General features: G+C 34.6%; 2 protein-coding genes across 4 annotated transcripts; one reads left to right on the plus strand and one right to left on the minus strand.

The window, feature by feature from the left end:
- The first annotated feature begins 1,251 nt into the window (after positions 1-1,251).
- On the plus strand, positions 1,252-4,392 carry LOC118046900 (truncated FRIGIDA-like protein 1). The gene is made up of 3 exons (XM_035055993.2): positions 1,252-2,343; positions 3,319-3,494; positions 3,579-4,392. Exons 1-3 carry the CDS (start codon positions 1,443-1,445, stop codon positions 4,119-4,121), a joined length of 1,620 nt encoding a protein of 539 aa, XP_034911884.1. The 5' UTR covers positions 1,252-1,442; the 3' UTR covers positions 4,122-4,392.
- A 4,867-nt stretch (positions 4,393-9,259) lies between these two features.
- On the minus strand, positions 9,260-13,825 carry LOC118046911 (protein LOW PSII ACCUMULATION 1, chloroplastic). 3 transcript variants are annotated; one of them, XM_035056003.2, is made up of 9 exons: positions 13,473-13,825; positions 12,901-13,004; positions 12,235-12,370; positions 11,666-11,897; positions 11,377-11,534; positions 10,810-10,998; positions 10,491-10,591; positions 10,120-10,216; positions 9,260-9,684 (listed from the first exon to the last, which is right to left on the minus strand). In XM_035056003.2, exons 1-9 carry the CDS (start codon positions 13,707-13,709, stop codon positions 9,610-9,612), a joined length of 1,329 nt encoding a protein of 442 aa, XP_034911894.1. In that variant the 5' UTR covers positions 13,710-13,825; the 3' UTR covers positions 9,260-9,609. The 3 variants fall into 3 exon arrangements, 1 of the variants encoding a protein (XP_034911894.1); XR_012169068.1 differs by lacking the exon at positions 10,491-10,591; XR_012169069.1 differs by lacking the exon at positions 9,260-9,684 and having other exon boundaries at positions 10,491-10,587.
- Positions 13,826-14,095: the final 270 nt, after the last annotated feature.

Here is a 14,095-nt window from a genome sequence, read left to right on the forward strand (position 1 = left end):
TATATTATTGAATTTGCTTTTTATATAATGCTAAGTTTTTATTTAAAAAATCATTGTTCTAATAAAAAAACATGAAAAAGTATGAATACAGGAGGACGGTTTTGGTTGAAGAAATATACTTTCCTTTTGCATTGACTTAAATCATATGAATTCTTGCAAATGTTTTATTTTAATTATGTTAGGTTCTTATTCAATAAATCATGCTACATAAAAATCACGTGGTTTTTTTCAAGAACAAAAAATGCACTAGTAAGAAAAAAAAATTCTTCAATTTTTTTTTTATAATTTAAATAATTTGAATTCTTAAAAATTACCACATAATTAAAAAATAAAATTTAAAAATTATTTTGCAGTAATCCAAGAATACTACTAATAGATATATTAAACCTCGAGATAGAAAAAAAAAACACTTTAATTATTTAATTTAATTTTTTTACGTGTATATTAGGAATGATCATTTTTGATATGGTTCGATTTTATTAAAACAAAAATAACTAAACTAAAGGTTTTTTTAAAAACTGAAACTGGTTCAATTTGACTGGTTTCAGTTCGATTCGGGTTTTTAGGACAAAACCGGTTCAAACCGGTCTGTCTCGATTTTTTCTGGTTTTGTTTGGTTTTTTCGGTTTGGCTCAGTTTTTTTCACTTTGAATTTGGTTTGGTTTTTTCAGTTTTATGCTTATAAAACAAAAATCAAACTGATCGATTTTTTTTAAAATTTAATCGATTTAATTAGTTTTTGTTTCACAGTTTATTTTTTCTGTTATTTATTTTTTGATTTTCTTAGTTTAATCGGTTTTTTAATTTTTTTACCCACTCTTAACGTGTGTGTATATATATATATATATCATTCTAACAATATGGAATGAATAATATTTTTTAATATTTTTTAATAAATTTTATTCTTTAATTACTAATATGTATTTGATTCAAGTTTTTTTTTTATCCCGGAATTACATCCTTGAAGAAACACTCTTTATCATAAAATAAATTCATTCAAATGCATCCTTCAGTTTCAATATGAGCTGTTAATTCAAAAAAGAATAGTAAAGAAACCATAGAAAGAATTTGAATCATTTATAAAAATAATATTCATGCTTTACTCAGGGTGTGGTCTGTGCCTCTGTGGTAAAGAAAAGAGAATAGCCGGTGCTGGGCAGGAAAAATAAATTACGAACGAAAACAATCCAAATATTATTATTATAAAAATAAAAAAAACATGAACCGATCTCAGACGACATGCCACTCAGAAGCGACAAATCATTCATTCTCAAAAACTTGTTAAAAATCTACGGCACCCCCATCCTAAACGTCGTTTAATCTTTCCCCATGTCCAGTCATTCTATCGTTTGCCCGCCCCCGTCACGGCCACCGCCACTGTATGCACACCCGTAATTGGATATTACCTCAAAAGGCCAGACTCTGCAATATCTGGAGCAACAATGGCAGCTACGAAAGACCCACAAATTACAACTCTTAAAACAATAGAAGCAGCCTTAAAACTTATAGACACCAAAAAGGACAACCTTAAAAAGGCCTACGATGATCTCCAATCCCTCTCTTCTCATCTCCTCTCCTCTTCCTACTCTCTCTCATGGGCCGACCTCGATTCTCACTTCTCCTCCGTCCAAGACAACCTCACTGGCCGCTTCCTTCTCCTCCAATCGAGTCTTGAATCTCTCGTCCCAGTTGCGCCTTGTCATTCGTTGTTGGGTGCTTCTGAGCAAGAATCACCAGCGTCTTCTAACCCTCGGTGTCTGGGACGAGTCGACTCTGAGGTGAGTCGCTCCGAGTTGAAACAATCAACAACCTTGGCTTCTAACACAGTGGACCCATCCAGGTCTGATTTGATGTCCCTGTGTGAGAGGATGGATGTGAAAGGATTGAGGAAGTACATGAAGCAGAACGCTAGTAAATGGGGTGAGATCCGGGACAGGCTCTCGGGTGCAATGTCGGTTGCCCCGGACCCTGGATCATTTGTTTTGGATGCAATGGAAGGGTTTTATTCATCAAAAGCTAACTCGAAAGGCGACAAGGATACTGAATTGTGTCGTTTAAGGAGGACTTGTTTGGATTTATTAGAGGCCTTGGCAAAAAATAAGCCAACTTTGAGCATGGAAGTGAAGGAAAGAGCTAAAATGTTAGCTTTGGAGTGGAAAAGAAAAGTGAGCTTGAATGGGGAGAGCCCTTTAGAGGCACTGGGGTTCTTGCATTTGTTAGTAGCTTACAATTTGGAGAATGAGTTCGATGTGGGTGAACTTGTGGATTACTTTGTTATTGTTGCTAGGTTCAGGCAGGCTGTAGTTCTGTGTCGAGCTATTGACTTGGGAGAGAAAACTGCTGGTAAGATTGTGTTGGTTTGGATTATCAATTGAGTTGTTTCTATGCACATTTGAGTTTATTTTGTCCATGTTTGATGGTTATGATTGTATTCGGTGTTTATGGTGATGCATTGATAGACATCGGTGATGGCTTTGAGCTGTTGGTTTGTCCTTTTAGTTGAATTCTTTTGTGATTGTCTGGACCGCTGCGTTGACAAAACGTTATTATGGGGTAGAGCTTGAGCATAGAACGCAGAGTTTAGTACAGATTCTAGTCAGGTTTACAAAATTACACTATAGGATCGATTATAAGTATAGACTACAGCGATGTTTTAGTTTTGGTGCTTGCACTATTAAAGCTGACCATTATAAGAATCATGTGTTTGATGCTTCTAAGCTGCTAGAACCGTGGCCTTGTACTTGTTGATTTCTTTTGCTGGAGCCATGTGGACAAAGCAACTGGCTAGCTGAAATTCTTTAATGTCTTATGCTTAATCCTTCTTCGAAAGAATCTAGAGAAATTGGAAAAAGAAAACCCTTTGAATTTTGAGACTACGGACAAAATGGGAGTGAACCAATGAAGGGTTGGTTAGCAGTGAAAGTAAAAAAGTAAAAGCTATTTTTGCTCTTATGTGATCGATTGTTTTCTTTCAGTAGTGAATGTAAAGAAGTATCTCAAAATTCACAGCTGGTTTTTCACACCTGATATGGTCACAGTTTTGCAGCAAACTTGTAATGGATAAGCGCACCTTTTGCTTTTGGTGTCTGGCCAACCAATTCTTGATCATTGCTTAAACCATGAGTTGGCTTAATTCATTTAATCAGTGAGTGGCTTAATTCAACAAACATATCTGTTGATCAGCAAAATACATGTTGGATTATGGTTTTATTTATTTATTTATTTTTGGAAAGCAAGCAATGAAGAGCACATATTCATGTGCTGTCCCCTTGGGATAGAGTTTGATTGAAGCTTTTATACTTGCCTTGTGCGCTGCAGATCTCATTCAAAAACTTATAGACAGTGGCAAACAGTTTTTGGCGGTCAAATTTATCTTTGAATTTGGACTGGTTGACAAGTTCCAACCAGTTCCTCTCCTGAAGGCTCACCTGAAGGAGTCCAAAAGGCTCACCAAGAAAGTTTGCCAGGATGGAAAGAACTCTATCAATCAACAGGTAGTTCTGCATCCCTTCATTTTTGGGCTAGCTTTTAGAGCTTGAAGTCTCAGTTGTCCTGTACATAACCAAGTTCTCTTGCAGAATGAGGCCAGATCCAGAGAAGTTAAAACGCTGAAATCAGCACTTGTACTCATTGATGAGTATAAGCTCGGATCTGAGTACCCACGGATGGACCTCAAGAAGCGTATTGAGATGCTAGAGAAGCAGAAGGCAGCTGCTGCATCTGCTGTCGACGAGCCTTCTCATCAGCCAAAGAAGCAGCAGCAGGCTGGAAGCAAGCGTCCTCGAACTTCAGCAACAGCAGTCCAGAACAGCAACAATGGTTCCAATCCAGTCATTCCTCCATTCAAACAATCTCACTTGCAGCCAGCAAGTATGTTGCTTGCAGCTGGGCCGTATGGGTCAGTGGGTTCTATTTCTCCCGCCATTCTTTATGCAGGTCCACCAGCTGGCCCGTATGGTTTGGCAAGAGCTGGTACGGGATTCCCAGGGAACCCAAGGTCTGCTTTGGCGCATCAATACTTTCCAGAATCGCATGTGCCATCTGACCATTATGATAGAGCAGCTGCTTATGGTGGATATGATTTGCCGCTTAAATACCACCCAGGTTACTATCCCCAGTAGTGCTGGTTATCAAAAGCCAGGCTTTGCTTTTTTAATCACCACGGAATTAGAAAAGCAGTCAAATTGGGTGGTTGGATTTGCGATGTGCGGTGCTTGTGAGTTTTACTTTATATATATAAAAGAGACTGATTATATATTGGCGGTGTTAATGCTTTCATGTTGCATAATGAGGTTCATTCTCCTGCGCTTGCGTGATAATCATTTCTATGTAAGAAAAATGGTTCAAGTTATTAGTGATAATAAAATTACATGCCTTTGTTTAATGTTCAAATAGTCTCCCAGGCCTTCTCTCAATAAAAGCTGAATATTTTTTACAATCAAATCAACTCGGATTTGCTTAGAATTATTTTTTATATATGATATAGACTATTTGATTTCTTGATTTTTTCTTTTTCTTTTTCTTGTGAGAATTTATTTATTTTCGTAATCTTATTATAGGTTTCCGTAATATGCCAACACTAATGAATACGATTTATTTCTCTTGTATGTTTTATAGGCTATTTTTCTTAGACATATTCAAGTAATCTGTGTTAGATTCATGCATGTCATTATTCAAGTAATCTTTTTTAATAATAAGATAATAACATATTAGATTGATTTGGATCAACCTGGGTTAACATGTCAAATCCATGACATGGATTATGAAACTATAATAACTCTATATAAAAAAATCAAAATAAACTATGAAATTTAATTCTTAATCAATCTAATATTAAATGATGAAATTAAAAAAAAAATCAATTTAAAAAGGACTTAAAAAAGCTACCCGAGTTAACCTATTAAACCTACAACCCAGGTTATAAGACTAAGATAACTCCATGAAAAATAAATCAAAAAAATTTACGAATCTTAATTCGAAATCCATGACTTTGATCGTGAGACCAATATATCCTTATAAAAAACAAATCAAAATAGATTAAAAAAAATGACACAAAAAATCACTCAGGCAACTCGTTAAGCACTATTTCAACTCAATTCACAACTGATTTAATGTTAAATGATAAAATTAAAAAAAAATCACTTAAAAATAGCACAAAAAACAACTTGAGTTAACTCATTAAGCATTATTTCTGGTTCATGAGGCTGAAATAAAATAATAAAAAGTAAACAAAGTAAATCACAAAGTCTAATTTCCAATCAACCAAATATTAAAAAATAAAACCAGGAAAAAAAAAGTTAATTAAGAAGAAAAAAACCTTTACTCAACCCGGTTAACCTGCCAACCCCATGATCTATGTTATGAGAGTGTGATAACTTATTTTAAAAAAATATAATATCAAAAGATGAAATTAAAAAAAAATTGATTGAAAAATAATAATAATAATGAAAAAAACAGAGCACTATTCAAATAAATAGTGTATTGTGAGAAGAGTTACAGTAAAACCCCTTCATCTTTTAGTTTATAGTTAATGTTAGATTTTTAGGTGTCATCATTGCACACCTTTGTATCTTTTTACTATAGTATGTTAGTTTAAAATGTCTTGCAACCAATTAGCTAGTTATACGTGGCAGTATTATATTCATGTAAATAAATATTTATTCTTAATAAAGACTTAATTTATCTTTCATATTCATATAAGGTTAGATTAATGAATCTAATACTTGATTTATTAATTTAGAGTAAAAATAAAGTTCATGGGACAAAAATGCTTTGCAAAGAAAATTGCAAAGTTGTTATAACTATGAGATTCCTATTGCATCAAAACATTATTCCTAAAATGTTCTTAGTCGATGCTCTCTTAAATACTGGATATTTATTAGAGCTATAGCGATTGATACATATTATATTATTTTTTATATGAAAGGAAACAACTGTTCTCATAAGCTAAAGTATAAAGGACACATAGAAATAATATGTAGGTATTTGTCATAAGACATGTACACTAAACTAACCCATATAAGAATTTCATATGAAAATATCATCTAAGTTTATGGAAAGACTCACATGACGATTGTGTAAGTGATATTCGAACTTGTGATCACTAAGTTATCTTATATAGAGAATGTTATGCTTTGATCTTGTTACATGTTATCTTAATCGAGGTAACGAAAGGGCAAGCATTGAGTATATCATGAACTATATGAAGGTAATTAAGTGATCAAGAAGAAATATTTCATCTATTCTCAAATATTTTTGACTGAAAAATCTTTTGCCAAAGTGGAATGAGATTTAAAAAGAATTTCAAATCTTATTTAATCAAATTTTATTTAAATGATCAATGACTATTATGTAGAGAATAAACATGATTTAATAAGGGAGACATACTCTATGCTTTAATGTTAAATCGAAATATTATTGATAAAAATATATTAATTACATAGAAAAACCGATCACTGAAAGGTTAAGTCATACCACTAATGACTTTTCTAATATTTGAGGGATCATGATACGTTGTCAGACAATACACCTAACCTTGAAATATAAATTAATCAATTATTGAATTGATAATAAATTAAATTATTAAATTATTTAATTATAATTATAATTTTATATTTGATCAACATACTAGGAACCTAAATGATCATACACATTAAGAACTATTAGTCAAAAACTAAACTGGAATGATTTAATTAATTATAATTTGATTAAAATATATTTTAGAAATTAAGAACTAAAATATAATTAATATATGAATTATATATATATAGACCTAGCAAAATTAAATAAGAACTTAATTGAATTAATTTTTAAAATTATCCTGAATTAATATATAAATATTTTTGAAGGGGCAAAACGATATTTTGCTAATTTATAAGGTTTTTCAAATTTTTCTATAAATAGTAAGTTATGCCTCTTATTTTTTTATGGTTGTTTGTTAAATAGAAAAACTACTTAAGTTACATAATATATAGTTAGCACTTTAGGCATAACATGCTTTTTTTTTTTTTAAATAGAGATTTAAGAGATTTTTTATTGGTTGTTCGTGTAAATTACCGTTGGAGGCTAACCGAACGATTTGTGGTTTGAGACAACTTCGTCTTTAAAAAATCATTCAAATCCGATGAAAATAAGATCTTCAGGTAATAAATTCTTAAACAACTCTAGATCTATATAATAATATTTTAGGGATTACTGAATAATTTTATTTTGTTATTTTTGTTATGTGCATGATATTTGAAAACTTAATATGATGATGATGATGATTCCATTCGGCTTTTGAAGCGAGTTTGATTTGTTTTATTATGGCGCAGAAGTCTGTAATGTGCCATATCATTAAGGACAAGCAATGCACCCACACAGTACACAGGATGGTAACAGTCTGCTTCTTAAATGGGATTTGTTTATCACCACTGATCAAGTTTAGAAAATTGGTCAGGTTTAGCGGTTTGTCTTCGTTTAAATTACTCAAAAGAGTGATCAAGTTAGGTGCAAAAAGAAAAAAAAGGCAAAAAAACGCTTTCCTGTCTGTATTTTGTCACTGGCCTTGGTTTTATTCTTAAAAATAAAAACTTGGATTTCTCTTCCTTTTTGCTGATAATAATTGAATGGGTTGTTTATTCCCATCCTTTTAGTCATTTATATGATCATGCTTTTAGTTGTGTTATCGAGGACAAGGATCATCACAAATTGAAGCTGCATGTCATTCTATTTTGACTGATGTTTGGTCTCTTCTATGTGTTGTTTGCCATGTATTTTACAGCTATTGCTGATAAAATAGGGTTTTGGCAGAAAATACTGAATGGCCTTGGTATGTATTACGTAAGCCCCGTTTGGGATCCAGGTAATATTTGGCTTTCTTCTGAGTAAAAGCCCCAATGCATGCAAGAGAGACACGCCATCCTTCATTGCCTAGTGCCTTGCATCAGGCCCCTGAGGATCACTTTCGCCCTTGGTTTTTAGCAATGATCTTTTGTCTGTTGATGTTAATATTATGTAGATTTTGAAAATGTTGTTTAGTGAAGCTTGCTTATGACTTTAATGGAATTCGGTGGTGACTCCGTGAGCTTTCTACAAGCACAGATGTTTGGAAGAGATGACTGGCTGAGATGACTGGCTAAGATGATAGAAGAAGAAATGGAGTTCTGCACTCGTATTTACCTCCAGCACAGAAAGAAGGCATGGGCCTTAAGATGATCCCCAATTCTCGACTTTATTTTATCTCTGCATGTTAATAAATACTACACAGGTGCCCGTGTTAGTTTTCTCTTCTTTGGAAGTCATCTTTAGGCAGACTCTATTTCTGCATGATGCCCATGTTGTTATACTTGGATGTGCTGACCTATCTTCAGCACTGTCTCTTTTCTTTCATCATGTTTAGACCAAGCATTTTACAAACTCATGACACCCATGTTTCTGCTATTTTTAATGTCGGTTTTTTATGAGTTTATGAGTTTTGATCTATGTCAACCAAGTATAAACATTGGCTCCTTTTTTTTTTTTTTTTTTTTTTGTGGCGCTGCAAAGAATATCTAAGCTTGCTTAAAGCTTGTTATCTTTATTAGCCGCCACTGCCGTTTCAATCTTTTGCTTTAATCTTTTTTGCAAGATTTACAAATTTATGGATTTGCTCTTCCTTCTGTTTTTATCTAAAACTGTTTGTGCTAATGCTAAGACCCCGTATTTGTGCAGGCTTTTAAACTTCATTCTTTGCCTTCCTAAGCTTAGCTTGTTTGAGATTGCCTTAATTTCACTTTTTGAATGCTTAAAACCATTTCATTACGGACATACAATGGGAAGCCAGCAATGGAGTGCGGGCACCCGTCTAGTAGCAAAACCTAACACAAGAATGCACATCCTATTTATAATATGGGCAGCCGAATCTTCGATAAAGCTCGTTCCTTTCCTGGAACGAGTTCAAACTGATTCTATTTGGCACGAGGAAACTTTGCTGCTTCTTGACCTGCTCAATATCAAATTATGTGTTGTGGATTCAGCCTTTTCCCTTTCAATGATCACATGCTTGGTGGATTTTTTACTTGAAATCTTTCTACATCACCGAAAGAAATCAGAGGTATCCTGATTTGCAAAGATGGATATTTCTAAAAACAAAATAACAGTAATTATGATGGAGAACGTGCGATCAAATAATGGAAGCCAGTGATCGGTTCAATTCAATTCCCTAACAACATTGTTTTCAAGATTCCAAAAAGCAATGGATTACTAAAGGAATGGCGTGGTGTTATGGAACATCATGATCTGAGTGGAAGTTGATTATAAATAAATTAAACCGAGAAGCCCTGCTGTAGAACTGAACACATGGACCACCACGGTACTTTCTAGTTACCGATATCTTTACCCCCCTTCTCTTCAAGATTTGCATGGTATGATTTACAATAGTAAGTAAGAAAGAAATGGATGATGGGTTTCCAGAGATGTCAAAGAAGTAAAGCAGCAGACTTTCTTCTGGAAAAATTTCTTGCGGCTGGGTAACAGAGATAACACACAGAGATATATAAAGGTCAACAACAACAATCATATATGAGGCAGAAAGAAGGTGCTCATTTTTTTCTTTCCCCTTTGAGTAGGCGATGCAAGAACCACCGACTTCTATCTTTCCAGCTTGCTTAAGAAAGCTTCCATTGGTGGCAGCTCGTTTACAATTTGTGGCCAGTCAGGCATGCCCTGCAGAGAAACAGGAGTCACTACCGAATACTGATAGCATGACAAATTGTAAATCCCAATCACAGTTCAACAAATCCTACTCTGACCCACACCAGTCAGATGGTAGCTCAAGAATTGCAAATAGGTCTCAAGTTACCAGTAGTTAAAATTATTTCACAATCTCAAGAGAACACGAGGGCAACAAAACCAGTATAAAACATGGATTCAGCAGCTAGATGCTTTATATATAAAAAAAAAAAAATGCTGAAGCAGGATAGCTGTTGAAAGACAGGAATTATGTTAGAGGAATTCTAGACTTCCATACTTTACTGCCTTGAGTGGCCAAATCAAGTAATAAAAATTGTTATCTCTATGATGCGCCTTTAAAACATCTCAAGTTTCCCTGATATAGTATAATACCCTCTAAGAATGCCAATTGATACCACAAGCACTTACTTTCCCCGATCTCCGAACTCGACCATCAAGGCGCAGTATTATATAGACATCCTCACCCGGAGTAACTCCTTCAGACTTTTGCTGATCCCTTATCCACCTGAATGAATTTGGACAAATCATTGAACAGATGAAAACAAAGATCCACAAGTTAAACAGGGTTGAAAAACTATAACATGAGAAACAATTTTAAGCCTATAATTCATTCATCCATGAAAGATACAAAGTTGTATGATCCTAGGATGACTAAATTGGGATAATGCTTATGTATGAAACCTAAAGCAAGTACAAGAAGTCAAATAACCAGTCTATAACTTTTATGATGGTTCTTTTGCAACCACAGAAAAATGCATACAATTTCAGCAGGATCTGACCTTTCCCATTCAGCTGGAGATACAACCTCGGCTCTAAATCGAATTTCAGCTTTCAACTTTGATTTTGCAATCACAGACTGAGTTCGTTTCTCGAAATCTTCCTACCATGGTGTCATCAAAGCTAATTTAAAAAAATGCTACAGAAGTGCTACAAATCTATTCAATCCCAAACATGATAAGACTGGGTATAGCAAGCAAGAAACCCCTAGAAAATGAACTGGCATTAACAGTATAATAATGGAAGAATGGTTGTATTACGCTCCACAAATCCTTAGGAGCAAAAGGAAGAAGCACTCCATGATGAACCTTTATATCTTACCCCAATAGAAGGAACAGAAGCAGCTGCCTTTTGACGAGCACCAAACCCTTTCTTCTCTACATCTGGGGCCCTGCTTTCACCCCAAATAACAGGAACTAAAAGAACACCTCGTCGGAGGAGCTCGGTGCGGAACCTCTCAGCCTTCTGCATGGCCACGGAAACAGTCTCCTTTTTTCCTGCTAAAATTACCTTAAACCCAAACCACATAATTTAGGGCACTGAACAAACAATATTTTGGATGCTCAACATAAGATGCTTCAAAATGCTATGGAAGTGAGATATGTAGCTGGCTGGTAAAAGTAAAAGTATCAACAATTTTAACTATTTCATTTACTTCAACTCAGCAGAAAGTATCACAATACAATCTTATGGTGCACTGTCATATGGTGTTTTAATAATTTAGAAATGAAGGATAAAGCTATTTTTAATTCTCATCGCTAGCATTCATATATTTAGAACAAACATTAGCTAACAAATGCAGCTAAGTACTAGTGATTTTGTTTGCAATTACAAGGCCATAATGTGTATATTTTGATGGGTAAAAAACAAAGGAGTATTAATACTAACTGGCCTAACAGTGTCTCGAAGCTGGACAAGTTCAACAACCCGATTTGTGGAAAGGCGCAAAGGCAACCTTGACAGTGTTTCATCTCTTGTAATCTGTGCAAGTTGCTCTTCCTCTTTCTTATTGTCCCATAAAAATAATGCCACAAGAACGATGATGCCTGTAGATTGCTGATTCAAAACATTAGTCATTTTAGAACAAAGCTGTAAGGGTCAGTCAATAATCATATTCAAGTGAATAGAAGAAAAGAACAAATTTAAAGGATCTCAAACTTATGAAGGACAAAGGTACCTCCAATATTGGTTGCAGCATTTCCAGCAGTTTCCCAGAGATCTGGGGCATCACCTCCACCTTTAATAGCACGAAAAAGCCTTGGAATGGTAAACAACAGTGAAATCCCTGCAGCTGCTGAGAATGCCACATAAAAGAATCTCCTAACACCACGAAATGGAGCTTGGACCTCACTAATAAGTTTGAGATCTCGACGAAAACCATAGCCTATGTCTTCTCCACCTAACCTAGCCTGCAAAAATGCTAAGAATTTATGAGAGATAATGTTTAAGGATTTAAAGTTTTAAACTTTCAATTGTAAAAGCAAAGAGTTATCCAAAATTCTATTATATATATAGTATCATAGTCCAGTGCCCTTGAGGCTAAGCTCATGCTGAATGAAGAATGGTTGGACGATTTTGATAAAGTTTAGGTTCAAATCATACTGATATGCAGTATACATGTTTGTTTTCACAATCTGCCCACATGAGGTGGTGCTATTAAGTTACCTGAGCTCGATGTACAAATCTTAACCCAGAAAAAGTGATTAGACAAGCTTAATATGTAAAAGAAAGCTGAGGAGTGGAAACCTCTTCTTGCAATTCCTTGAACTCAGGCAAAGCTCTAAAGGAGGCCAAGTCAGGATCATTCAAAACGGTGCCAAATTTGAGGTTATATTCCCCTAAAGCAGTGCGCAGGCAATCAGCGGCTTTCTTCCCTTCCCGACTTCCTCAAAAAAGAAAAAAAGAAGCAATGCTGAGATAGCTTCATGTTTAAAATCTTATGGTTCACATAGAAAAATACAAGTTTCAATAAAGACACAAACCAGAACTACTTTTATTCTACAAATAAAAGATACATTGAAGTTGAGATGTGATCAGCTTAATTAGATGTGAAAGAATAGAAATTATTGTTAAACTTGTGGCACTGACAGATTAAAGGCTTCACCTGAAAAGTCCTCCTAAGTTTGAGTTTTACAAAGTAAAAGACTGCAACATCTTCAAGAAGGAAGAAGCAAATCTCACAAAATTTTAGACTGACGAACATACTGTATATGAGTTCATAACTTGCAAAATAGTCATTCATTAGAATGCTAAGGAACCCTATCATTCATTACATGAAGCATTTCTATTCGGTTAAAATACATCATAATTAAAATAACAAAGCAATTAGATGAAAGTGAATGATCAAAGTGAAATAAAACATGTTATGATTAAATTCCATTCACGAAAAGAGTAATGTATACAGAAGCCTACAGGTAGGCATGGCAGCAGGCTTTGTTATAGAGTGCAGCTTGGGCCTCCCTTGGGGTGGGGTCTAAATCAAGTGCTGTTTCAAACTGAACTAAAGCATCTTTAACCTGAAAATTTTATCATCGTGGTTAGATTGTTCAACTCCGTAGACATTATTAATACCTGCCATCATGACTATGTTAAATAAAAGATTAACTGGCCTCAATAGGTTTAGTAATATGCCTCAGAAAACAAATGACATGTAAGTTGGAACGGGAAAATGTGTTGACAAATTGAGTGGAAAACCAGGATAAGACTAAAGAGATAATGAAACTAAACGCTGTGAAAAATGGTGTCGTTCTCTTCAATTTAGAAGGTGGATTAATAAAGCAAAGTCCTTAATTAAGAAAGAATGCTTAAAAAAATCATTATGTAACAAACCCAAAATCTAAATCACCAAAAGCTACATTATCATCCATAAATATGAACCAACTAAATAAGAAAAAAGAAGAACAAACCCATGCAACAGAAGTGGAATACTCAGAGAGATTGGACAAGAATCAGCAAAATTCAAGAAACCCAGAAGAATCCATTACCCGTCCTTTAGAGAAGAGGGAGAGACCCAAATTGACACAGGACTCTGCAGTCTGAGTATTGGCTTCAGAGGAGGACTGAGAATTACAAGAAGTTAGAGAGAAACGACCCTTCTTTCGAGGAATACTGAACACGCTTGTTTTGCTGCTGAGTAACCATGCGCTACATGGTTTTGTTGTTGTCCTAGAATGCGAGTTCGAGAAGCAAAGCAGTTGCTGATTCAGTGCAAAAGCAGCCATTTTATTTTAAGACATAGGTTCATTCAGACAACGTTTTGGATAAATCAACTGTCTTCGTTCTCTACTTCTTGCTTTGTGTCCTCTATTTTCTCTCGTAAGATAGATTTCCCTACGTGCACGAGTACTAAAATGTCCCTGCTCATATATATATATATATATATATATATATATATATATAGATAGACAGTTGACACCATGATCCTCTACACAATAAAAACGCTACATGTATATATTATATATATATAGAGGATCATGGTGTCAACTGTCGCCTCTCTCATGACAGCACTGCTTCTTCTTCTTTTTTCAATGAATTCCTTTAACGAGATGTTATGAGTATTTTATGAGTTGATAGTCTCTGATCTTCACGAGTTCTATGGATATGAAGG

The sequence above is a fragment of the Populus alba genome, chromosome 2, assembly GCF_005239225.2.
Source record: "Populus alba chromosome 2, ASM523922v2, whole genome shotgun sequence".
In the NCBI taxonomy this organism is placed as follows: domain Eukaryota; kingdom Viridiplantae; phylum Streptophyta; class Magnoliopsida; order Malpighiales; family Salicaceae; genus Populus; species Populus alba.

Excerpts from the sequence above, each read along its gene's own strand:
- LOC118046900 (XM_035055993.2), top strand. The coding sequence starts at position 1,443 with ATGGCAGCTACGAAAGACCCACAAATTACAACTCTTAAAACAATAGAA. Across the intron at positions 2,344-3,318 it reads CTTGGGAGAGAAAACTGCTG|ATCTCATTCAAAAACTTATA; the intron begins GTAAGATTGTGT and ends TGTGCGCTGCAG. Across the intron at positions 3,495-3,578 it reads AGAACTCTATCAATCAACAG|AATGAGGCCAGATCCAGAGA; the intron begins GTAGTTCTGCAT and ends GTTCTCTTGCAG.
- LOC118046911 (XM_035056003.2), bottom strand. The coding sequence starts at position 13,709 with ATGGCTGCTTTTGCACTGAATCAGCAACTGCTTTGCTTCTCGAACTCG. Across the intron at positions 11,898-12,234 it reads TCAAGGAATTGCAAGAAGAG|GCTAGGTTAGGTGGAGAAGA; the intron begins GTTTCCACTCCT and ends GCATTTTTGCAG. Across the intron at positions 10,999-11,376 it reads TTCGAGACACTGTTAGGCCA|GTAATTTTAGCAGGAAAAAA; the intron begins GTTAGTATTAAT and ends TTTGGGTTTAAG.